General features: G+C 38.4%; 2 protein-coding genes across 4 annotated transcripts; one reads left to right on the plus strand and one right to left on the minus strand.

The window, feature by feature from the left end:
• Positions 1-550: 550 nt before the first annotated feature.
• Positions 551-11,435, minus strand: LOC102715982. Of its 3 annotated transcripts, none has more exons than XM_040528652.1 (28): positions 11,166-11,435; positions 10,948-11,068; positions 10,750-10,859; positions 9,252-9,368; positions 9,010-9,147; positions 8,419-8,866; positions 8,172-8,316; positions 7,672-7,793; positions 7,452-7,543; positions 7,035-7,290; positions 6,894-6,945; positions 5,757-5,905; positions 5,613-5,683; positions 5,350-5,523; positions 5,000-5,068; positions 4,743-4,847; positions 4,577-4,666; positions 3,717-3,792; positions 3,542-3,638; positions 3,386-3,455; positions 3,101-3,280; positions 2,312-2,434; positions 2,148-2,231; positions 1,886-2,070; positions 1,660-1,798; positions 1,514-1,573; positions 1,252-1,356; positions 551-1,128 (listed from the first exon to the last, which is right to left on the minus strand). In XM_040528652.1, the coding sequence occupies exons 1-28, from the start codon at positions 11,274-11,276 to the stop codon at positions 1,015-1,017; spliced, it is 3,603 nt and encodes a 1,200-aa protein (XP_040384586.1). In that variant the 5' UTR covers positions 11,277-11,435; the 3' UTR covers positions 551-1,014. The 3 variants fall into 3 exon arrangements, with proteins under 3 accessions (XP_040384586.1, XP_040384585.1, XP_006663096.3); XM_040528651.1 differs by having other exon boundaries at positions 8,172-8,325; XM_006663033.3 differs by having other exon boundaries at positions 8,172-8,866.
• A 7,068-nt stretch (positions 11,436-18,503) lies between these two features.
• LOC102713586 (peroxidase 1-like) lies at positions 18,504-19,818 on the plus strand. The gene is made up of 2 exons (XM_006663588.3): positions 18,504-18,762; positions 18,863-19,818. Exons 1-2 carry the CDS (start codon positions 18,559-18,561, stop codon positions 19,634-19,636), a joined length of 978 nt encoding a protein of 325 aa, XP_006663651.2. The 5' UTR covers positions 18,504-18,558; the 3' UTR covers positions 19,637-19,818.
• Positions 19,819-25,454: the final 5,636 nt, after the last annotated feature.

Raw genomic sequence — 25,454 nt, forward strand, 5'->3', positions numbered from 1 at the left:
CGTTAATTCGACCAAAAGAGATAACCATCTTGCTTCGCCCTTAGTCCTTAGATGGTGATATGGTGTTATTCTTCTACACTATGTATTGTATTACTGATTTGTGATCTGATTTGGATTATTCTTGTGCACTATGCAAAACGCACTGTTGCTTAAACATAGAATACATACATATTACCTTTGATGCTTTCTTATCTCTAGGACCACCTGATGAACTTGGCTGGCTTATAATGCATGACTGAAGTGAGCAGTAGTTTCTGGAGGCTGTTAGCCATGAGAAACAGGCCTACTTCATGCATTTAGTTATATGAAACAACCTTAACCAGTTATGTGGTATACAATCTATGTAGAAATTTCTAGGCGAACTTAATTAAAAAAAATAGGTTCAATAGGTTCATATTGCACTGTACATGTTTGCTGTTGAGGTAAAAGGCAAACATTTTCAGAGAAATAAATCAATTCACCTGCAGTTTATAATTCCACCTGATAATTTGTCAACTTGAGATGTCGAGAGAAATCATCCACCAGATAATTTGTCAACTTGAGATGTACAAAAAAAAAAAATTAAGACGCAAAGACGTCTTAGTTCCTTATAATGCCAACCAATCCATGGCTAGTCAGAATCATTATACTGTCGACAACAGGACAATGTTCTTATTCTCATGTCCTTTGATTTCAACATGTACAGAGGTACACAAGGACTATAGGCTACAGGCAATTGATGCAGAAGAGGGGTGGAAAAAAGAGGTGGCATTAAAGGGAATGATGACATTACAAGTTACCTCAAGAAACAAACAGCTGACAAATAAACCTGGACTGGTTCCGGTACACAATTTAATTACAGCGGGAGGACGAAAAAGGGTAGGCGGCCGCTGCTCCTGAAGGGAGAAGAGGAAAAAACCCGACTGGTTTTGGCCGGCCAAGTCGCGAAGCGCATGCCAAGAGGGGTGGTATAGCGACTGTACAATATCAATATGGCAGGGTCTCATCGCAATCTCACGTTATGATGGATCGCTCTCACATGAAGTAGCTCAGTGCTTTCTTCTTCCTTGAACCGCCCTCGCCATATAGGTCGTTCCATTGAAGAAGTTCGCTCATGTTTGCGGAGTCAGATGAAACGCTTGCGCAAACCTGTGGTAAATAAATTGGTTAGCCTGTGCACTTCAAAGTATGGAACACAAGGATGTGCTCGAAATTAAGATACATTGGCTGCGCTCATGGACATCAAAATAAATATAAATGTGTTGGCCTCACCTGCTCATGGGCAGATTTGAAGTCATCTAAGGTCAGAGGACGAATGTCCTCACTACCATACAATGCAGGATCAGGCCTGCCTTCTGCTTTTGCCACATTTTTCTCCTGGGTAGAGAGGAAGATATTAGAATATAAAAGAAAAAAACAACTGACTAACGGTACAATTGCCATAGAAGAATAAGGTGGGCATCTAAAAATAGAATAAGCAAAACAGAACTTTATCTAGGTCTTCAGTTGATAGCAAGGTACAAGCAAGGCCAACCTTCTTTTCCTTCTCAAGGATTTCTCGGATGGGATAATGTGCTGCGGTTACACATAAATTCTGGGAACACAAGCAAGTCAGTGAAAACTGTGTAACTATTTCCAATAAAAAATGATACTAAAAAAGGACATCATTATCAAGCATACCTTCAGGTCGCTTCCTGAATATCCATCAGTCATAGTGGCAAGAGAGTCCATATCAATACCTGGAGCCAACTCTTCTTTTGCTAATATTACTTTCAGAATTTTTTCTCTATTTGATGCATCAGGTAAGTTAACCATTAACCTACAATAGAAATTAACAACTAAATGGTTAGGAATCAACAAACAGCAACTAGATGATTCCAACCCTGACACAAATTATATTCGTTACCTGCGTGGGAACCTCCTAATGACAGCCTCATCCAGGTCGAAAGGCCTATTTGTGGCACCAAGAACCAGTACACGCTCTTTATCTTTTGTGCGTAATCCATCCCAGTTTACCATAAATTCATTTTTCATCTTGCGCATCGCTTCATGCTCCCCTGGATTCTCTCTCCTTCCTAGCATACTATCAACCTGCCAAAAGTTGAGCATTGTGTACAGATTATACACTAACCAAACAAGATACTAATGGTTGACATGCTCATGCATACCTCATCAATGAATATAACACTTGGAGCTATTTTACTTGCTAACGAGAAAACAGCTTTTACATATTTCTCTCCTTCACCAAACCACTGAAAGTAGAAAAACAGCGTTTAGCCTTGAGAATCATCACATGGTACATCATTAGTGCAAAATTTGGATGTCATCATACCTTCGATGTAATGCTTGACATTGAAATGTTGATGAAGTTAGCACCTGCTTCAGTTGCTACTGCTTTAGCAAGCATGGTTTTCCCAGTACCAGGAGGTCCAAAGAGCAATATTCCCTTGCAAGGCTGCAAGTACAGATTTAGGGGAAGCAATTTTAAGATCAGGACTTAAATAGAGAAAACTAGGCAGGTAACATATTGTTCTGAAAACTAGAATTCCCACACATCTAATTAACTGATACATACAGTTATCTGAAATATTTGCTCATTGACAAGAGAAAGACCTAAGACAAGTAACACTGTCAAAATGTCATGAAGTAGATTTCATAGTAATGATGAGATATATACCAGGTGACATAAATCATGATATACCGACTTTTTTAGATCAATGCGATATAGCAGTTCGGCTTAAAACTACTAATAGATTCTTGCATCATGGGTTCATCACTTAACAAAAAAAATCTAATTATTCTCTCTGTTTCACATTATAAGACTTTCTGGCTTTGCTTAGATTCATATGTGTGCTAATGAATCTAGACACATATACAAAACATATGCATTGATACATGGATGAATCTAAGCAAACCTAGAAAGTCTTATAATATGGAACGGAGGGTGTACATGTGAACCAACTCTTGGGTGAGAAACATCATGGGTTCATTCCTAGCCCCCGAAAAAATCTACTCATACCATGGGCTTATTACTTGATAAAACAATCTAAACATGTTCAACCTACAGTTGAGATAAAACAATCTTATGCAAGACATGCATAATTCATCATAATGTTAATACCTTTGTTAGCTGCCCTTTGCAGAACAATTCAGGCCTTTGCAGAGGGAGCATCACCAGCTCCTTCAATGTGTCTTTTACATTTTCCAAGGCTCCAATATCATCAAAGGTGACTCCAATGTCGTTAGGTGGAATAACATCTGACAGAAGCCTTTTCTCAAATTCATTCTCTGTAACGACATCCTACAAAAAAAGAACATAAAGGAATTTTAAGAGTAAAGCACTATGAAATTCTATCTATAGGAGTATGATGATGATATGTTCTCAATATGGTGAGATGGAGAGAACCTTCAGTGATTTTTTTGAGCTCTTGTTATCACTTTGCATACTCTGTAGCATGTCGAGCCCATGCTTAAGGCTGTAGTACAGAAGAATTAATTTAGCACTATAGAAGATAAAGTAAAAGGAAATAAAGGAAAAATAAACTTGCAACAGTATTACTACCTTTCACTCGTCAATACAAGTTTACCATCCTTGGAGATCTCGATTTTATTGTGCTTGAGGTGATAACTAACGGCGTAGCCAACTATCTTGTCCACATCTAAGAAAGTTTGGAGCATCAACAGTTAACACACCAAATTCCATGGATAAAATGCCAAGACAACAAGAAAATGCTTACTTTCATTGGTCAGCGATTGATCTTTGATAAATAATTCTTCCAGGTCACTGCATTCAATTCCATTGCGGTTCAGAAACTGCAATACAAATCAAACAAGCAATCAGATAAATTATTGGCAAGCATTCAACCACTATAGGCATAGCAGACTCAGTACAAGCCATTTAGGCAGTTAAACAAAAGTCATTTTTAAAAGGGTATTTATACTCAAGGATATTGGCAGCAGGAGAAAAACATGCAGGAAGAACATGCCCAATAGCTCATCCAAATTTGGTCCTCCATATCTCCATTTTCATGACCATCCAAAGAAGATTCCTCCTCAGTATCTGTTTCTACTCCAACAGACCATCCATATTACATCCTCTGTACCACACCCAACTATATGTTATTAATATATCCATTTCCCCTTAAGCATATACTCCTCAAGAAATACTCTTGCATCCCTATTTGGAGTAAGGTTGGAGTTTCTCTCTCCCCATATGGATGATGGCTAAAAATGGAGGATATGTTGGAGGAACTACTCGACTACATTTTTACTCTTCGCCCTCTATTTTGTAAATGGAGTATAAGATGGGTGAGCTGCTGGGCATGCTCTAACTACAGAAATATAGAAAGGTGCCTTTATGCATGCATGATTGACCATTCAAGGAAAAAGAGCCAAAGAGTTCTTTAAACCAAAAGTTACAAAACACAACTTTAGACATTTAGCATTTCAACAGAATGGCACGTTTGAAGAAACACAATATAAATGGCTTAGGCATTGCACACAAGAAACTTCAGTTTAGAGAGGAACAAACATAATCCACAGTTCGAAATCCAAAGTGAGAAGCATGACGTGAAATTGTGTTATCTGGACAGCTTACCATGCGAATGCTACCAACGTTGGATTTGGCTTTAAGGGTTTCAACGTCACGATCCAGTTGTTGCTTCCAATCCGTGAGTAATGTTTCTTCCTGTAAATTTAGTTCCTTGGATTAGATAATATAATTGAGCATAATATTTAAACAAGATAAGAAGGGATATTGGCACCTGTGGAAGTTGGATCGAAATTTTGTTAGGGAAAAGTTTGTTCAGATGTTTCATCGCTTTAGGACTTTCTTTGTTCCTTTCGTGCAATCGACTACCAAAGCTATCCTGAAATTTAGATGTAACAACACATCACACCATGGAGAAACATATAGTTATATTAGAACCATGGATTCATATAGTACCAAATGTAACATTGTGCATTTATAAGCACCCATAAAAATAACATTGTGAAGAATAAGTAGAACGAGAATCGTTACCGGGAAAAGGTCAAATAGCGTCTGGCTGCTACTAGCAAACTTTGTAAAAAGAAATCCACCTGGATGGGCCTACAACAGACAGCATACCACAATCTCAGGATAAATTTTACCATACTTAACAATACATAGATGTTAAGGATTAAAAATTGAAACGAAGGTTGCAAATGAACACCCAAGTGTCAGAGAGAGAACCAAACCAATCAGAACTGACCACCCAATGTCATGGAAGTTAGTTTTCTCAAAAGCTCAAATCAATAAAAAACAGACAAGCTACACTATGCCACGTTACCATAATCAAGCCCTCACAGAACAAATTAGTATAATCTCTAAGATATATATAATATATGTACCTTCTCTTTGCGGCTATCCATTTGAGTGTGGGATCCTATAATAAGAACACCAGATGGAAGTGATTCAAGTTTATTCCTCAGTGATGAAAGCGACTCTGTAATTCCAGTGAATGATTTCTCTACATCCTTAAGTAAAACTATCATAGGGCCAGCTTTGTGTTCCTCCGAGATGACCTGACAGGTAATCCATAGAATTATGAAACAATAGAACAAATACAAATTTATCTTTGCATAATTTTTGAGTTCTAGATAAGAGGCAGTACCTCAATTAACTCGGTCATAGCTAGCCTTTCAACCTCTTCACCACCAGAAAAGTCAGGGCGAAGTAATTCAGCTGCAGAAACAAGAATTGATCAGACTATGTAAGAGCTGACATAAATTTTGAGGATTCGAAAGTTTGAGCTGACCAGAGCAGAAGAAACCATGGTCTTCCTCACACAAACCACCAAGATCATTGCCATCAGGGATCTGCTTGTCAAACCGGACTCCAATTTTGGAAGACCCGTTTTCTTCAAAAGCAAGCATCACTCTGCCTCGATAACCATAATTTGGACCCCTGAAGGATCAATTGAAAGCATGTTATGACTAACAAAAACTACGGGTTTGCCAGAAGCGCATCAGCTAACTGTGAGCTAACGCAATAGGAGCAATACGACATGATTAGGAAGGGAATTCTAACTGGGTTGTTGGGAATGTTAGCTATTGATACTTTTTACAATTAAATATAGGTAATTCCATTTCACCGTAAGTGTTGCATACAAAACAGAATGCTAGAATACAATAGAAATGCTTTAGCCAAGAACAGGAGGCTCCACTGCCTAAAATAGTATATTATTTGTTTGTCAACAAGCCTGCCTAGGGATGTCAAACACCGAAACGATAATAACTCAGAAACTGTATTCAATAGAATAAGAATATTGTTTTGAGAACAGTCAGGATTGTTCAGTAAGATTAATAATACTCCCCTATCCAAAATTGTACCAGAAGAACCAGATGTGAATGGTTTTTTTGATTCAATATGCCATATCATCCAAAAAACATTCATGCTTGAATTTGAATTTAATGAAAGGCGATACATGTGTGTTCTGTCTAAGTAGTAGATTTTTTTTATAAAAAAAACATGAATTTACATTTATATGTGCTTATATTGAATGAGTACATTAAAATGCCATTTTGATTTATTTCCACACTTAGTTACCCTAGGTTGAGAAATAGATATCAAGTACAGCCAAATTGAGTGGATAATATTTTTACTTGCATTGTTTTTGTAAAATCGTATTCGTATTTGTATTCTAGCATATCCACAATCATATTTGTATTCATCTGTGAAATACGAGCATGAATATGGTTGTGAATTCCATCAAATTATTTTATTTGCTAAATGTTAGGGGACAGATGCTCTCACACATACCATCCAAAAAACAACTACCTAGTATCATATCAACAATATTCATTGCATCAACAAAGTTTGAATGGAAAGAGAATGAGCAATTAAGCAATAAACTTAGGTGTAAAGACAAGAACAACGACAGACAGTAATATACCTTTGTGACAATGACGATGGCTGAGCTGGACCCACATACCTTACCCTATCCCCTACAATGGCAGTGCAATGGCGTTCGAGTAAGTAAAGCATAGTTGAAATGATTTACCAATAAACAGGAGATAATATTATGACAGAAAACCTTCTCTAAAAGTATAGCTCTTGGATGTAGCTGTTGATGACTCCTGTTTGGGCAAAGATGCAGAATGCAGAGCTGATGTGCCCACGATATCAGCATTCACACTGGAAGTTGGTGCAGCTGGTCTCCTGAAGTGAATAGTATCTGCCAAGGAAGAGCGGTGCTTATGAAGAATTGCCAACTTCTCGCCACCAGACTTATCCCCTGACTTATCAGACTTTGAAATTTCTTTCTGGGATTCTGGGTCCTTCGAAGGTGCCTAAAGAGAATTTTGGTGTCAATAATAATAATAATAATAATAATAATAATAATAATAATAATAATAATAATAATAATAATAATAATAATAACAACAACAACAATAATAATAATAATGGACACTGTGTAGTGTTAAGTATCAGTAATACATGGAGAACTTACCCCAGGCAACAAAAGCGAATCAACAACAAGTAGCCTAGCACCAAAATGCTTTGCAAGTGCTTTTATCAATGTTTCCTGGTAAATCTCAGAACCTGGTGCACATTCGCATTAGAAAATCAGATGCTTACAAGAATCAACAGATGCACAAAGTCATACCTTCAAGGACTTCTATTTAACTATATGAAAACAATAGCTGCGCAATGAGAAAATAAAAAGGTACCTGCTGGACCAGATAATAAAATACGCTGGTTTATTGATGAAATTTCTGAGAACTGCTTGATGAATTCCTTCTTTTCCAAGTGTATGAATGCACATGATAAGAGCACATTCTTTGTGTTCTCACTGCATGAAATGGAGATTGATGAACAATACAAGAATACAGACACATCAAAGAACAACAGATATCATGCTACATTTAAAATTATGTCAGTGCAAATCTGTAAGAATGTGAACATGTGCAAGAGCAATGAATATCATGCTTAAACTACTTGATCAACAGATATCTAATGAATGCTTATATGGAATTACGTAATTCATGCAGAATAGCTAACCATATATAAGAGTACTTAGGCAACCTAAACCAGGCAGACTATATCACTTGCTTTAGTTTTTTTTTTCACAATACAGCATACAAGAACACATGCAACATTGCAGATATGAAACATATTAAGAACGCAAAATAAACAAAATAAGGTTAAAGAAAATAGGAAGGAAGATTACCTGAGGTAATAAGGAAAATTCTCGAATGTAACAACAATATCTTTTGGACTAATAATTCCTTGTTTCATCCCATCCTTAAAGGCTTGGCATCTGCTTGGAGGTAAACTGGCTGAAGAGTTAAGATCCCTGATGAGATCCCTCTGATCTTCAAGAGCTTTAAAAAGATCACTAGTCAAATCGAACTCTGATATAGTTGTTCCTGCAATCATCCTCAGAACTGGCCTTATCTTATAAGTTGCAATCTTACCGATTTCAGCACCAAGATGAGCATCAGATCCAAAGCCATTATGTTGACTTATGTCGTTCGGAACAGCATCAGGAGAAACTATGGGGGCTGCAGCCACATCTAATGGAGAATCTTCAATGTTAGAATTAACTTCATTAGCAGTTTCCCCATTCTCGCATTCCTTATCAGGGATGATGCCGTCCCCTTTTGATTTATCAGAAGCAGATGATGCCATAGGCCGCACTAATCTCTGATTGTTCTCTCCAGCTGATGTAGGTGGTGCAGCTGGTAGGTCTTTCAACTGATCAGATACAGATGCTAACAGCTCTGTCCCTGCAACAGCTGAAGTCTCCCCTGTTCTATTCTCCATCCGGAGACGCTTGACACCAGCAACTGGAGGTTCTAAAAGGGTGACAGGAGATGGCAGCACCGCTTTAGGAATTTTGTCATTCAATGGATGCTGAAAAATCTGTAGGGGTAAAAGAAAGCAGAAAGTAAAACAAATCTATAGATTTAGCCATTTCCAGTGTGTGTACATCTAAACTAATAAAGAAAGAGAAATGAAGAAAGAAATTGTATGATTGCATGAATAAAGAAAAGATAACATGTTACATAGGCATGCTTGCCGCAGGAACTGAAAACAACTTCATCCCCTCCTTTAAGGGGAACCTTTGTGCCAGCAAGTATGGGCCTTCCATTTAATTGGACCATACCCTTCTTGCCTAGAACTTCCAGCTCACATGTACCTTGCTGCGAAGGAAAACATAAAAAATCAACAAGACGTTATAAGCAAGTGCCTGCCAATTTTGCTGCACTCTTCACAAGACAAAAATTCACCAGAAAAAAGGACAGACCTCAAGTTGCCGCAGCTTGCAAAGAACTTTGCTGACAGGTTGGTCTTTCAGCCATAAATTACAGCTTTTGTTCTGACCAACAGAAAACTGAGGAATACTGATAGGAAGGTGAGGACTCTGCAGTGCACAGATATTTAGTATCAGCATGGAGTGACAATATATTTCATGTGTTATTGCACATTACCATAGAAGGAATGTAGGGTCAACAATACTGCAGAAGAATTTGAAAGGAGAACCGATATATACGACTAAAGGATTGAATTGTTGCTACTAACATTTCTAATGTGAAATGGTACCATCGATATAATTAATTATTGATATAAACCCTTGCCTTGATCATAAGAATTGCATAAGAAAAATAGGGAGATACATACATCAAGGTAATGACTTTTGTTCTATCTGAGAGAGCATTCATGTAAGGTGTCATTAATTTTGAATTGCTAATACTAGTACTTCAATTCTATCACCATATTAGCCGAAACACTTAAACCTAAACGGCTAAACAACAGATTTGCAAACAATTTGCAAAGACTTAAGCAAACATTTTGCAACCAGAATTAATCTCTGTCAGAACCCTACTGTAGCAAATAGGTCTTGTGTCAACCTACTAAATGCATGGATTACGCAAACACATGAAAAGCTACAGAGCACAAAATAAGTTGTTGCACATAACAATTTGTCTATCCATGCATGGCAGGACGGGCCAAGGGACACACCAGAGCATTAGTATCCCCGACTTGTTTCACTAAGGAGTTTGATAAGCATGCATTTAACTCACTTGGAAAAGTATATATTTTCCTTTATGTGATTGTTTGTCTTGTTTAATATTCATGTATTCTGTCATTAGAACTCAGCATCCATTAGTATACAGTTCTGCACTGTTCTCAACATATTTGACCATAATAACAAAGCCAACCTCTGGCTTACAAGTTACAACAGCAAAACTTAAGCAACCTATTGTACTGCCAAAATAGCTTCTCATGATAAAACTTTAACCAGCTCTTATATGTTTTCTGGATATTCCAGTTTCTACATTCTTACAAAATGAAGGTTTCGAAAACCATATGTAAGAATTGCAACTACACTACTGGTGATCGCTACAATCTATAAAGCAACACAAACATCTACATATTACAGATTCAATGTACTAACCAATCAAATGACTAAAAGGATAGTTAAAAATTACATTCAGGGTGGGCAACAGGACAGACTGCCAACTCTTATTGATGCAAAGCTCTAAATAACAAAACTAGCAATATTCCCCCACTGATCCTACAGTCAAGCGACAACACACCACCAGGAATACCAAATTCCACTGTAAACATCCTCGAGATTAAATCTTTACAAAGCACAGCATCCAAAAGTTCCAACGAAACACCACAAGCATACTAATTTCTTCCCTAAACGACCTCAAGACTGAATCTTTCCAGATTTCAGCACCTCCAACCCTGTAACCAAGAACAAAATTCTAATGTTATGCACCAAATTTTCCGTGTACCTGTGAGGACTGCGAAAGCAGCTTTGCCCAAGGCGCCGCCTGCTGCTGCTGCTCCTTCTTCTTGCGCGAGCTCTCCGCCGCTGCAACGGCTGGCTTATCCCCTCCTTGATCTGCAAGAAAGCATCAAAACCCTAACAGCTCGATCCAAACTCCATCCCACCAAACCCTAAACGCCGAGAAAACCGAAATCCCCCTCACCTTTCTTGGCCGCCGCGGCGTCCTCGCCCGAACCAGCGGTCCTCGCGGGCGCGGTCGCCGCCGAATCCTCCTCGATTCTCCCGGGCACCGACGCCGTCGGCGACGCGGGCGACGCCTCCGCCTGGTTCAGATCGGTTAGCCCGGGAGGCCAAATCGGGCGCCGCGGCGAGAATCTCCGATCCACGCGCGTGAAAAAAGAAAAGAAGAAAAGGTCTCACCTTGGTGCGCTTGGGGGGAGGAGCGGAGGAGGAGGAAGGGGACGGGGAGGAGCGCTTGGATGAGGAGGAGGAGGCGGCCGCGGCGGCGGAGCTCCGGCGAGTCTCCACCATGGCGTGCGCCTTCGCTCGTCGTCGGAGGCCGCGAGGGTTTCTTCCCTTCTCGCCTTCTTTCCTCTCTCTCGCGAGAAGGACCAAAAAGGAGGGATTTTTTTTCTCTTATTTCCTTGTCTGGAAATGAAATGGGTTTTTTCTTCAGCTTTTCGGTGTCAAAAGGAGAGGAAGAGGATACGGCGTATTTTATAAGATTTTCTGATTTGGATTTTTTTATTATTTCTTTTTTTTCCTTCTCTGTTTTTTATTTTTTATTTTTTTGGGTGGTGTATGATTGTGTTGATTTATGGAAGGGTGGTAGAAGAGGCCTGTTCTTGAGTAGGACATGAACTCTATCACGGTGTGGTGTGTTTGTGATGTTAGCTTTATATGTTTTTCGTACGGTTTTTATCTACTTAATTTGTTATTGATAGGATTTTATGATTTGATGTGGATGGCAAATTTGTTTAGTAAAAGGTGGTGCCATAGTGCAATACAGAAGTATGGCAATACAAATTGGTCGAGAATATTACGATGTTTATGTTATACGTGTAATCAAATCAAATATGTTTAGCAATATGTTATTTTATATTTAAAGTAAGAATTGTATTTACAGTAACTTAAAGAATTTATTACACCTGTTTGGTCAACGATTGCTGGACATAAACAATTAAAGCTTAGTCATGAGGCTCTACTGTGATTGTTTGGCCTCGTAGTGAAAAAAAATACGGTAAAATTGTGCCTGTGGACAGTAACACAAACTATTTGTACATGGAGTTTGCTTCCATTATAACTGCTATATCTTTGTTTTAACTTGTTTTACAAATTAAGGTATTGTTCGAGACATCGGTCAGATTAGAGAGCTTAAGATTATGTGAAACAGATGGTGAGAAGTTAGATTTGTGGAATCCGTAAGAGATGGGAGGGTTTGACTTATAATTCATTTTTCTAGGTACTAAAACTATATATTCTTACAATTTAGGTGAAAATCTAGACTGCTAGGGGGAGTTGGAGATTTTGGGAGAAATTGCAGTTGACATAAACTTCCCGAACATGCTCGACGTGTTTGGGTGAGAAAGTCATTTGTTTTCCATAAGCACACTTACTTAAACGGTTAAATATGTATTTTTTTCATTAAATAGTTGATTTAAAATCATATTATTCTATTTTCAAGTTTAAAATGATTAATAATCAATACATGCGCGATCACCTTGTTTTGTGTATCTTATTATTATTATTATTATTATTATTATTATTATTATTATTATTATTATTATTATTATTATTATTATTATTATTATTATTATTTGTTTCATTCCCTCTCACACTCAACATAAAAGTTATATGTAGTTAGAAAAATCTCGATACAATATACGAGGTATTGATATGCGTTGCTCTTGGGGCGAAAGGAAGTACAAATTTATCAAAAAAACATACTTCCATGAATATAGCCAAAAGATAAATTTATATAAATCATATTAGTAACAAGAAAAAATTTCTAAGCAAGAGCAAGTGATTCTTTCCTTGCATCGTTTCTTATTGTGGCAATATACCTGATATGGTAAGGTCAACCATACCTGATTTGTGCTAACTAATCACTATGGCTTGTTGTGCATCAGCATTTCACTTAATTAATTACCTCTCTTATAGTCCTCCAAGGCTCCGATGGACCACAGATTGTTGTCACTGACCATCTCTTCTTCGTTGCCACTTAGTCTTACCAATTTGCAACTACCAAATTCTTTACTTGATTTCATCTTCCACATATGGTAGAGTTCTCATTTTCCCTTTTTGTCATCACAATTCATAATGCTCAAACTGCAAAGTCAAAAAGGCACTTTTTATGAAACAATTTCTCAAAGAGTTCTACCATTAATCAGACAAAAAAAAACCGATCACATCAGTCGGTTTAGGACTGAAAATTGAAATATAACCTCAACAAAACTATTGCTGAAGTCTCTTACTCACTTTTGGAGTTTTCTTCTTCTATCTCAATAAATTCAGCGAAAAAAAAAACAGCATCTCTATTGACCCGGCGAAAAGTAATCAGTTCAGGGCTTAAAACCCGTGTGAGCGTGTATTAAACAAAGGCTATTTTAAAAAAATGACATAACATGTGTCTAGCATGGAATCCAGCACTGTGCATCATGGGCAAGGTGATTGTGCAATGTACCATGGTCCACAGACACAATGCAAAAAGGTCTCATCTAAAAAGAAATTCTCATGTCCTAATCTGCTTTTCAGGCAGATGCAGCAATCTAGCTATAGCTACCCACAAAAGGGATAAACGTGCACATATATAAACAATATATATATATATATATATATATTTCTCCCCAACCTAGCTAGCTAGTTGTCACCTTGTCTTACAAGTACAGATTACAACGGTGTAGCAGAGTTGATTATCAGCAAGACGACTGACAGCAAGTGGCCAGCTCAAAGCATCGCCTCTGAAGAAAGTTTGAGATCCTGTTTGGATCCTTTGACTTTTTTTAATCCCTGTCACATCGAATGTTTAGACACTGATTAAAAGTATTAAATATAGACTATTAATAAACCCACCCCATACTGTGGACTATTTCGCGAGACGAATCTATTGAGCCTAATTAGTATATGATTAGCGAATGAGATGCTACAGTAAATATTTGCTAATATGGATTACTTAGGCTTAAAAAATTTGTCTAATCAAATAGTCTATTTTATACGATTAGTTTTGTTATCAGTCTATATTTAATACTTTTAATTAACGTCCAAACATCCGATGTAACACGTGACTTAAAAAAAAGCCCGCGATCCAAATAGCCTTGTCGGATGCGTTTTCTGAAGCAAAGTGGGAGGAAAGACGAAGATGATGCGATGGATTTTCTGGCCCAGATGTGTCTGGCCCATAATGTTTTTCTGCAGTTGCAGAATGCTAGCCCAACTATGGGCTACTACACCACATGACACCCAAGACTGCAAGAGCAAGTGTGCAAGAAACAGTCTGCAGGTTGCAGCTGCTGCAGTTTCTTTGCCGAATTTCAGATGTTTAATTAGGCTGGTTTTTAGTATCCAAACGTCTAGTTGGTTGGCGTGGAATCAATTCATCTATGCTGAATTATTTGTTGAGACGTCAGATAGGATGTAAGTAGCTCCGGTGGTAGCCGTTCTTGATCAAGCAGAGATCGATCTTGTAGAGGAATGCTATGTGATCACATAGAGTTTGTGTACTGAATCTTTCGGAATTGCAAGTTTGCAGCTACTTCATTCTGACAACTCCTTCTGCAATGGGGAGTATATATCTGTACTTTGTATAGTAATATTAGGATCCTGTTTAAATTCAACAGAGTTTTTGTACGGCAATACTGTCAGTAGGATTTCAGAAAAGAATCAATTAATTGCCAGAGCATTAGATACATTCAGTTTCACACATCATAGCCACTAATCTGTCTGTAACTGAAACACCATGCCAAGTTCAAGAATCATTTTTTATCAATTTAAACAAAGGCATATATAGTTCACTGCATGTGCCTTCTTCACATCAGAACCAACTTTTCATGTGCTTTTCATTCTTCACCTCAAATCGATTGTTCTCTGAAACTTGTTTGAGCGAAACACTGAAGCCCATCTCTGAACTCTGAAGTACAGAGTAACAGAGGAAACGAGTAGCGAGTGTCCAGGAGAAATTGGAGCTACCATGCTCCGTCTATCTCTGCGGCGAGCCGACGAGGACACCTCTCTTCCTGACGTCGGAGACGGTGAAGAGGCGTGCAGTGCTGGTTCGACGGGCGCCGGTGGAGATGTCGCCGTCAGGTAATGCGAGAGTGGAGCAGAAGGTAATTGTTCTTTTGTAGACCGGGTGGCGATCGGTCGAGCTATATTCTCGATTTCGATCAAGATGCAGAGATCTCGCAGACCAACGAATGCTTTGTGGCCGCTGAGAATCTTTCCAGATGCAAAGAGATTTCTGATATTCTGATTGCAAGGAGGGCGAGATCTGCTTATCAGGGTTTCTGTAAGACAATCAGGAATATAGGATTGCATTTCAGCTGTAGGAATCCAGGATACAAATTCCGTTCGGTGCATAAGGTCAGGTGTAATTTCATACATCTAGAAAACACAAGGAAATCCTGCACAGAATAATTGTAATAGGTTCAAGAATGACACTTGTTTGGTTGACTAGCATAGCATCTTGCGCACAGCCCTATTTAAATTCGATCCTAAATAATATTATAAGACTTCACTAAGACTTTCTTAAATTCAGGAGAGACATAATGTTGTGCTGCTCCTCGCAAGACTTGCTCACTGACATCATGTGCAGGTACATTATGGGTCCCATGTACCATCTCCGTAGGTTGCAAGTCTAGCACCTAGTATCAATGTGCAGGGAAGAGGCTCGTCTTGTCATTGCGTAGCCATCCAACGAGACACGTGCCATTGCCCATTGATGCCTACTCTCCTTGACGGCTTCCTCCTTTTCTATTGTTGTTATGGCTAAGGGGAAACAGCGCCCGAGAAGTGTCGTTGCTTTACTCATTTTTATATATAGAAGCTCGGCTTTACCGAGAAAATAAGAACTGGGAGGGGGTCATTAAAGTATCCCATCTCTATGGCGGGCTTCCATCCCCAATCCCTCCTAAAAGTATAACAATGACATTCAAAAATTCAGATTATGACAAATCTATCCGTATCATATTATAAGATATTTTGTTTTTAAGGTAAACTTATTTAAATTTGACCGAGTTTATAGAAAAATGAGAAATTTTATGGTCCTTGATAAATGCTAAATTTTTACTGTAAAATGGTATCTCCATGTGCTCAGTATCTTGAGATACCAATATTTTTATACTAGAAAATTAATATCTTAAAATACTTTCTCAAAGATAGTAAAATTGACCTAGAAAAATTTAACAACAGACTAGTTTTATTAAATAGAGCACAAAATATATTCCAATAGTTTATTTGTTTTAAGTTAAAAATATTGGCATATTTTTTTAATAAATCTAGTTAAGCTTAACTTGTTTTGACTTTGGAAAATGTCAAAATATATAATATGAAATGGATGAGTTTCAGGATTGGGCTTCACCTTGAAACCTGCAGTACTTCATACTTTACGCTCCAAAGTCCAAACCAAAATCAATTATTCTTCCAAAAGAGAAATGAGACGTCATTATTAGTCTCATCAGCAAACGCTGTCATGCGAGTGTACCCAAGACACATACACACACAAAACCAAGCCATTCTTTTTAGTTTTTACCAACTTAACCTCCCTGTATATATAACTGAACTTGCTTGGACAAAACCTGTCAAAAGATTTCACCACACTTCACCGGCGAAAAACAGTTAAAACTTGCAGTAAAATCCACTCCCTGACAGTTCATCCAAACAAGCAAACAGCTAGCCCAAATTAAGCACGCATGGCCTCTCTCAAGTCTCCAACAACCAAAAGTTGCAGATGAACAGTGACAACAAGAACACCCTTTGGCCTTTTCGTTATTCCAGGACAGTCTTGTGCTGTTGGCCATAGCTTGTTGCCTTCCAAGCAACACTACTTTTCAGTTTTTTTCACAAGCCAGGCAAAGAGAAAGAGCTAGCCTTTGCAATTGTCTTCCAAGCAATGTGCTATCAGTAAACAAACGAGAGAGGTCACTGACAGCCATGGCAGATCAGTAGACAACTTCAGTGGGCTCCACTTGCCAGTGACCTGGATGGTTTCACAGATAGTTTGTGCCATTTTAAGATCTGTGGCCACCAACCTGCAGGTTTGCAGATTGTGTGAAGCTGCTACTCCACATGCATGTGCAAGGCTTCTGTTCTACTGCCTCTCTGCTTGTTGTACTGTCAGGCCCCAAGATCTCTGTTGGCCTGTTTGTTCTCTAGCGAGCTCCACTTTCCTTCATTCTGAATCTTCCACCAATCATTCTGCTCAATGATCCATTCAATTAATAGAATCAACTTTTCTCCCTCTCTCTCTCTCTCTGCAACTGCTAATGTCTCTCTGTCTCTCTCTTAACTGTTACAGAGGTGACAGTTATACATGAAATTGAAACACTTAATCTTCATTGGATCTTTTCCCTGATCAGGTTTCATCTGAGATTAACTATATATATATGGACAGACAGACAGACAGATGGCAACAGAAGACCTATGGACTATGGTTAGTTGAAAGTAACATGCATAGGGGTGTGGCTGGAATGCACAGCTCAAATGTGCAGAGCATACAGTACTACACAAAGATGGCTGGCTAATTAGGACCATATATGCATTCATTCATTCATTCATGCATGGATGGAACCATCTGAAACTCTTCTCAGAAACGACACCCACAAGACTACCACAGATCATGCACATGGGCATCATGCTGCATGCTACCTAGGATCATGCATATATATGGATATCATAATGCAACCCTGTAGTTGTATCTCACTTGACATTCCAGAATAAATATACTTAATTATACATAATGCAAAGAACTGATTAATTATTGATTCCAGGGTGAACAGATTAGTGCATTAATCTTGTCGACAGGTCAACTCGCCGACCAGGGGAAGAAAAAAAAATTAAATGCCTTAATTGTACAGCCTTCTTCTTCTACCTAAAAGAGTGATATTCAATTATTCATGCTCTATCTGTTTTAAAATATACGACGTCTTTATTTATGCAAAGGTAAATTTTGAAAATTTCTGTTAATAATTAAGCTAACAATATATGTAGGCCAGTAGGACCACTAAATTCATATCGAAAAATATTTTCATATGATGCTAATTTTATAGCTATTGATAATATTATAAAAATAAGATTACAGATGATGTAAAGAGCTAATTTTAAAGTGGAACTAGTATTGTCTAGGTATGATTGTTTGGCTTTTTCAGAAAAAAAACCAAACGACATATTTGTGAATAAATTTTTTATATATGTGTTCTTAACGATCTAAAAGTCAAGACTGATAAATAAAGTATAATGAAAAAACCCTAATATATTCTACTACAAATTTAAGACGAAAATTTTAAATTTTGGTTTATAAACATAAGCGAAAACAAAAACGAAAAAACAGGGCTCTTGCTATTTTCTCTTGGCTAGCATAACTAAGGTTGGCTGGTTAACCACCATGCTCACCAAATCGAATGCATGCATGGCGCCATGGCCTACTTACTTACTACCACCATTGTCCACTGATTGAGGTGATCACTAGGCTGTCAAAGGGGTGCCATGTAGGGCCCTATATAAGGAGCTATAGGTCGGCTACCTGCCATTGCCATCGATCGATAACATTGTGAGCTCGTGTCAAGCTTGGATCAAAGCTAGCTCGGAGATTGATCGATCAATGGCGTCGCGTACAGTGTTGCTGTTGGCCATGGCGGTGATCCTGTCGAGCTCAGCAATGGCGCAGCTCGACGTGGGGTACTACAGAAAGACGTGCCCCAAGGTGGCGGAGATCGTCCGGGAGGAGATGGTCAGGATCCTCGCCGCCGCTCCCACCCTCGCCGGCCCTCTCCTCCGCCTCCACTTCCACGACTGCTTCGTCAGGGTGCGTGTTGCACTGATCATGAGATCATCGATCGCATTGTTTGTTCTTGGTGCCAAAATGTCGGGAGATTTTCTTGTGGAATTGATTGAATCGAGTGCAGGGTTGCGACGGGTCGGTGCTGATCGACTCGACGGCGAGCAACACGGCGGAGAAGGACGCGCCGCCGAACCAGACGCTCCGCGGGTTCGGCTCCGTGCAGCGGATCAAGGCGAGGCTCGACGCCGTCTGCCCGGACACCGTGTCCTGCGCCGACGTGCTCGCGCTCATGGCCAGGGACGCCGTCGTCCTCTCCAAGGGCCCGTACTGGGCGGTGCCGCTGGGGCGGCGGGACGGCCGCGTGTCCATCGCCAACGAGACGAGCCAGCTGCCGCCCCCGACGGCCAACATCACGCAGCTCGCCCAGATGTTCGCCGCCAAGGGGCTCGGCCTCAAGGACCTCGTCGTGCTCTCCGGCGGCCACACGCTCGGCACGGCGCACTGCCCGGCGTTCGCCGACAGGCTCTACAACTTCACCGGCGCCAACAACGCCGCCGACGTGGACCCCGCCCTTGACCGGAGCTACCTCGCCAGGCTCCGCGCCCGCTGCGCCAGCCTCGCCGACAACACGACGCTGGCGGAGATGGACCCGGGGAGCTTCCTCACCTTCGACGCCGGCTACTACCGCCTCGTGGCCAAGCGCCGGGGGCTCTTCCACTCCGACTCGTCGCTGCTCGCCGACGCGTTCACCGCAGGGTACGTCCGGCGGCAGGCCACCGGGATGTACGTCGCAGAGTTCTTCAGGGACTTCGCCGAGTCGATGGTGAAGATGGCCGGCGTCGGCGTGCTCACCGGCGGGCAGGGCGAGATCAGGAAGAAGTGCTACGTCATCAACTAGTAACGTTTTTTTAATCCGATATATAGCTTAACGCCGTAATTAATTATCGTCCATGGTAATTATATTATTCTATAATAATCCATGTAACTGATGCATCTGTAGAGTGTTTTTTTTTTTGGTTTGGATTGGTTTGTTAATTCATCGCACGTGTAATGTAACTAAGAAATTAATCAATCAAATAATGAGTGAACTATTGCACATTTATATTTATATTTGCAGCCAGTTTTTTGTTTTTAACATTGTTTTGAGATTTGGACCGGTCTAACAAAAAGTATCTCGAGGTATCGGTATCTCACGGTACTAAATCGTTTCTCACCATTAGATGATCATTATTAGATCCAATGATCATAAATGATTTAGTACCGTGAGACATTGATATCTTGAGATACTTTTATTAGACTAGAGAAAATCTTCATTGTTTTGGATGCAAAGGAAACAAGTCCAGTCATGGAGTTGGTGTCTTCTTGGGGATGCAGTCCTCAGTTTCCGAAAACTTTAGTGCAAAAAAAAAACTTTGATTCATAATTTTTGCGTTCGACGATTAATATAAGCGTATCCATGTTGTTTAGCAAATACTATGGTTAAGAGAAAACATTTTCTTTTCGTAAATTGCTTAGACTCTTTTTCCAAGCAGCTAAAAAATATATGCATTTCCATGCATTATAATCAGTGTTCCAGAAATATTTATATATTGAAATAGAGCCTGGGAGGGATTAGTTAATCTAACTAAGACGGCTGAAATAAGTAAATAACTGAATAATCCAAATTGTGGCCACATGTGAATTATTGACTGCATTTGCTGGAACCTTTTTGTGCTGCATCAAACAACCAAATGGGACCGTGAAATTCTGCTCTAACATCATTTTCAAAAAAGAAAGAAAGAAAATAAATATGTCCCAACAATATGATCTACCCAATTAAAGAACAGGGACTAATTTTATACTTCAACCGTGTACTGGTAAAGCCAAAATATAAATGGGGGCCCATTGTTTTCTGGTGCGTGTGGGCCGTGCTTCTTTCGTTGGGTTCTATGTTACGGCCCCTGGACATAGGCTCGGCCCATTTGCTGATGCAACATTGGTGCGCTGCTCTTCATTTTTGATGATCACCGCCTCTGAAAAAAAGGGACATATCTTATCATGAAGAAAAAATAGTAAAATATAATTAGCCCGGGCCCATGCAATTAGGGATGGCAATAGGTTAGGTTGGGTATGGATAGAGCTGCCCAATCCGATACCCGTTTTCGCCTGTATGTCCCATGCCGGTCGGACACGGTATGTCAGTTGGGTACCCAATAGGTTTTACGTTAGTAATACTTTAATAGATAGATAGTTTAACAAAGAGCAATATAGTTGATAAATTACAAAATTATTAATAATGGTTTAAAAAACACAGATTATCATAATTTTATCAAAGTTAAAGATTTTAATGGGTCCATAAGAAAGGTATAAGAGAGTATGGGTTATTCACGGATAAAATATAAAAACCGACTGTTGATTACTAGGATTTTGGGTCGTGGGTCAGCATGCTCAGATGCAAAAAATTTAAACCCATGCCCATACCTATTGGGTCAGGTACCTTTAGATTTCGAGAACCATGCTGGGCAAAATTGTCATCCCTACAGGTAACTTAAACAGGTAGTGCAATTATAATTTTTTTGCACATAATAGCATGTTTTACATTTTATTGTTAAAGAAAGATGGTACAATAGCAAATAATTGCAAATTCTTGTGTTGATCAAACTTATATGTATGATATTTTGACTACAATAGTACAATAGCAAATAATTACAAATTCTTCTGTTGATCAAACTTATATGTATGATATTTCGACTACAATAGTACCTAATTCTCATTACCACAAAACAAAAGTGATGGATCCTTACGTATTCTCTTAATAATACATAAATTAAAGATATATAAGTTTTATGGTATATTTGTTTCTTCTATTTCCTATATTTTATCTTTAGATCAATGGTGGCATATTTTTACTATCTCTAATGACGTTCTTCTATCTACTAAAGATGGCATATTATATTCCATACTCGTGATAGTTTATAGCCCATTTCAAATAAAAAAATATCCATTGTTATCGAAACTTTTTTTTTATTACCGGGCATCTTATATTTATTTCACTGTTTGTATCCACAGTTTTGACTATAGAAACTCTGTTGTCACGTCAGTATATGCAGGATCTTATTTGTTAGTTATATTATTTTTGTTTCGATTGGATGATCAAGATATTCATTTTCTTCGGTTAATGTGTTGATTCTAAAAAAATATTTAACGTGAGAATTTATAGCTATTTTTATCTCATAGGATTAATGTGAGGCTCCTAGAAAAACCTTCAATTAGTGTTATCAAGGAAGAACCATGATCAAATCGAGATAAACCACCACGCCCGAACTAAGGGTACCTCAGGGTATAACATATGATGTCTATGCAGGGCGAATTAAAACATTAGCGATAAAATGTGACACACGAGTGAAATCTTAATGGAGCATTGACTATATTCTCCATTGTTTAATTTATGTTAACACTCCAGTTAACGTCTCTTTCTTTTGTAAGTTATAACCTATTGCCATCTCGCCTCAAAATACATATGGCAAGGTAATTTAGTGCTAACATCCTATCTTTTAGCTTTGGCTTGTTTTTAAGTCAAAATTTAAATTTTTAACATTAAATTTATAATTAATTTAGATCGCTAATAACACGCATATTAAAATTTTATTCATAAGTTATTTTATATTTAGAAATATACCGTCTGACCTTTTCTTTCGGACAGGCAAAGGATGACCCTGAAAGTATCCGTGAATACAGACCGTAAAAATCCACTCTAAAAATTGGACATAGTTCCTCTGCAGCAACAGCAGAGAAAGTGGATTTCAGGGCCAGGGCTGTTTGATCCATGTACTTAAGTTGCCGGTTTGCCATATTTGTTTTGCTAAGCTTCCCAAACGTGAGTTGATCAAAATCCTAGCCACACTTTAGCCAATAAAGTGAAGCCATGTCACATTTTTTTACTATCACTAACACGTGGGACCTAGGCTGCAGATGCGGTTTTTTTTATGGCTGCTAACCTAACACATAATCAAACTTATCTAAGCGTAACTGTGACAACCATAGTAAACAAAACAAAACCGGAGGTTGACCCGCTCCAACAGTCGGTTTACCGGTCGAACCGCTGGGTCACTGATCGAACCGTTGGTTTTTTATTTATTAGTATTATATCTAATTTATATAATTTTTGATATACAACCATAAAAAAATAGTAAAATATGTATAAATAAACTAATATATATATATATATTATATGGCTACAACATCAAAAATAATTATAGCATGGTAACCAAATAAATTTATAATGCACTGCTGCCATAAGACAAATTAAAAAACTGGTCAGATTTTAAAAAACGGCCGGTTCACCGGTTTTTTACAGGGTCAAACCAGGTTAAATGGGATGGTCTTTAAGCAGAACCGAACCACTGATGATGCTGGTTCTGGTTTTTTCGGTTCAACCGCCAGTCCAATCCGATTTTTTCACCGCGGTGACAACTTAGAGATCATGAACTAAAACCCCATGAGGTTTGCGCTATAATGGTTTGCGACACGGTAGAAAACACTGTAGCAGCAGCACCATGAACACGTTTTTTGGTTTGCTGTTGATCTTTTTGCTGCAGAAACGTTCTGTTGGCGCGGATAAATACTTGGAGTACTCATGTTGCCTGTACTAGAAGGAAAAGTTTGCACGCACAGTATAATATATATTCATGTGCCATCCTTACGCACATATATAGAACTGGAAGGAAACTACTAGAGCTGTAAAGCAGGAATAGAATAATATGACCCCTCAAGCTTAAATATCACTATTCCTAAAGCAGTAATAGCATACGTTTGATGGGTGGTTAAGGTGGGATGTGATATGACTATTTATATTTTTAGAGATATGGTGATCCGGTTTTATGTTTGGTTAGATGGATGGAATGATCTAATTTTTTGTTTGGTTGGATGGATGGGATGGACATATTGAATTACTAATAAATAATAATATAAATTAATCATCGTATATTTTATCGTAATTAATATAAATTATCAATTAAATATATCTATCATCATTAATTAACACTAATTTAAACTTGGTAATTACTAATTAATGTCAAAACAAGCTAATTATCACTAAACAATCACTAATGATCATGGTTCGCGAAGGTGGATGAGCTAATCTGGCCAATTTGGCCGGATACACCCATCCAGTATTTTCATGAAATATTTCATTTCTGGGCCACCATATCCAGTTTCGTCCATGAACCAAACACATCAAAAACCTGGACGACCATCTTACATCCAGACATATACCACCAACCAAACACACCCTAAAGTACTACTGCTGCCATGTTATGTGCCTCCAGCGACAGGGAAAAAATATGCAAAAATTGTTGGGCTTTTGCAAATTTATCGTTGGTTTTTTTCTAAATTGTAATGGTGCCACTGGAATGATAGTTTTAGTAATATTTTTGTAATTTTCTAATGATAGTTTCACAATAACATTTTAAAACAGTGGTAAATTTGGAATTGCCTCAAAATTGTTTGGGTATACCTCAAAACTTTTCTAATTTCTTTTATGCACCTGGAAAATACCAAATTTCGTGTATGTGTTCTCAAGCATTTTTTTTGGAACCCTTACGTATCTCTCCCATCAAGTTTAGAGGTTAATGTGCTTAGAAATATCCATTATTCCCTTTGGAAATGGAGGACATAAAATTTGATTTGATTAAAGAGTTTACTATGTGTTGAATATTTTTCTTTTATGCTGTGTGCTTTATGATCGATAGAGAATTTAAAAGACTTTGCGAAAATTAATACATTGCAATTTTGAAAATAAATTGGTAGAAATAGCTAGCTGGAAATACTGAGATTAGTATTATCCATTATGTAATACTAATCTGACATAATTTTGACGAGAGGGGTATGCAAAGGGTTCCAAACAAATATTTGAGAACACACAGGCGATTCGATATTTTCCAGGAATATAAGGAGGGATTGAGTGCGAGTTTTAAGGCGTATAGCAGAAAATTTTCCAAAGAATATTGTGTTTGGTTGTTTCGATCGAATCAAAGAAAAGAATATTGTGTTCGCTCTTTCGATCGAATCAAAGAAAAGCATATGAAATTGTCATGTCAGTGTCACCGAAAAGGCGTAAACCGTACGTGTGTGCTTACGTTTGTCCTGCAGATTTAATTCCTGTCGATTTCACTCTGCTATAGACCGTGTGTGCGTGTGTGTCTATATATATATATATATATATCACTGCTCAGGATTTATTTCCTGACAAACTCTCGTGTGTGTCCAGCCGTGTGAAACAAAGTAATGCTGCATCAAATGTAAAAGAAGACGGAATAAGACGTGTTGTCCATGAATAAAAAAATGTTCAGTAAACAAAATAAAAATGTGTTAGCGGATGAATAATAATAAGAGATTTGCTCTGATCCAATAAAAAATAAGTAACTCGAAATACTAGTAGCTTATGTTACTAAATCGTTTCTCAGCGTTGGATCTAACTGATCAGGATGTATATTGTTAGATCCAACGATAAAAATGATATGATACCGCGAGTTGGTTGGATCGTAGCAAATATAAGTTATAACACCACTCGAGGTGCATGGTACCTGCAGCCTTAACCTGCAGGCTATATATATCGCGTACTCGTCGAAGAACAAGTGCAAGTGTGCCCAAATCAGTCAATCAACCAATCAAGAAGCTAGACACACATATTTAGAATTATGGATCATAAGTGTACTTAGGTACGTGCATTGAGATCA

Source organism: Oryza brachyantha, chromosome 11 (genome assembly GCF_000231095.2).
Source record: "Oryza brachyantha chromosome 11, ObraRS2, whole genome shotgun sequence".
In the NCBI taxonomy this organism is placed as follows: Eukaryota; Viridiplantae; Streptophyta; class Magnoliopsida; order Poales; family Poaceae; genus Oryza; species Oryza brachyantha.